The 1439-nt window shown below is 44.1% G+C and overlaps 1 protein-coding gene across 2 annotated transcripts in view; it reads left to right on the forward strand.

Moving 5' to 3' along the window:
- bahcc1b (BAH domain and coiled-coil containing 1b) overlaps positions 1 to 1439 on the forward strand; it is a 66917-nt gene that overhangs the window by 12549 nt on the left and 52929 nt on the right. For both annotated transcript variants that reach the window (XM_042225141.1, XM_042225140.1), the window contains one exon: positions 174 to 507. In XM_042225141.1, the coding sequence (XP_042081075.1) occupies positions 336 to 507 (172 nt within the window). In that variant the 5' untranslated portion in view covers positions 174 to 335. The remainder of the gene's footprint in view (positions 1 to 173; positions 508 to 1439) is intronic.

Genomic DNA, 1439 nt, shown 5'->3' on the forward strand with positions numbered 1-1439 from the left:
TCTCTCTCTCTCTCTCTCTCTCTCTCTCTCTCTCTCTCTCTTTGTAAACCGTGCTTGTTTGTCTAAACACGAGCAGCGACTGTCTCTCAGTCAAGCCTTTTCTTCAGCGCCACATCCCTGGCTGGCTCGTCATTGTCAGCGCTTTAACTCGTCTCCTGCTCTCTCTTTTGTAGGACATGACGGGGACTCCGTTTCGACCCTGCAAAGCCAAAACCGCGCTCAATGCGAGGCGAGCACGAAGTTCATAAAAAGGGATTATTTGCATCTGGGTGCCTGAAACCTTCGGTGCCTCCGGATTTTACTTTGGGATTTGGGATTTATCGCTTCTCATCGGGATGGAAAGCCGAGATTTCGCTCCTCCGCACCACCTCCTGACGGAGCGGAGCGCCTTGGTTCACAGCGCCGCGTCTCGGATGGCGCCAGGCGGACACGGATCCGTGCAGCACCCCGCTCACTTCCAGCCCGGGAAATATTACTCATCCCACCTTTCCATGGGTCCGCACTCAGGTCAGTTTTGGAAGCAAGGTGTTTTCCCCACCGTGTAACTACAGAGAAGTGTGGATTAAAAAAAACAAAACAAACAAGCAAACAAAAAACCCAAAGAAAATATATACTCTGTGTTTCTCTCTTTCTCTGTCTCTCTTGTCTGAAGCATATGTTCCCCATATTGCAAAATAAAACCTTGGAGCTCTTCAGGGACGAGTTAGAATTTAACGCTGATGGAAAGTGCTCCGACTTTCGGGGGGTGGGGGGAATTTAGGAATTATCTTTTTAAACTTTATTTAATCAACTGTTTATGGCTGTTTGCCGAAATGCAAGAATTAAAAAAACTGTATATAAAATCACATAAAAGAAAAAGGGTAATGTGTCTTCTTTTTGCAGATAGAATTAACTCTAAATTTACAACTCAGTCCAAGCTCACCTTTGTTGTTGGTGTTGTTGTTTTAAAACTTTAATTCCAGGGTTATTTGGTTTTATTTCTTTTCTTTTTTTTTCATATCAAGCTGGGATTATTAGTGGCATAATCTTGTCATAGATTTATTTGGATTCATCAATTAGCGAAGTACTAATCGTTGCCAGTTGATGTAATTAATTAGAATTGGGTTATTCCACCGCTTATATTTCCCATTAAACAATAAATTAAAGCTATTAGCCAAGCCAGTTTCTGCGCAGCGCCTCCTCCTCCTTCACGTGTGTGTGTTTTTGAAATTATTTTTTGGTGGTTTTGGTTTATGCTGGGCGTAAACTGGGGGTCGTAGTTGCCGGGTGGAGAGCAGAGGGGGGACTGAGTGAGTGAAGGGGAGCTCTGGCTAATAGAGGTGAGGGTAATACCAGAAAATCCGGTTTCTATATTGAGCGAAGACGTGACGGGGTGCGAATGGGTTGACAGTGCATGCATTAGATTTAACAAGTAGCTTTGGTATCCTGTCTCAATAGGG

This window comes from Haplochromis burtoni, unplaced genomic scaffold, assembly GCF_018398535.1.
Source record: "Haplochromis burtoni strain Fernald_Lab_line unplaced genomic scaffold, NCSU_Asbu1 Contig_162, whole genome shotgun sequence".
Classification (NCBI taxonomy): Eukaryota; Metazoa; Chordata; class Actinopteri; order Cichliformes; family Cichlidae; genus Haplochromis; species Haplochromis burtoni.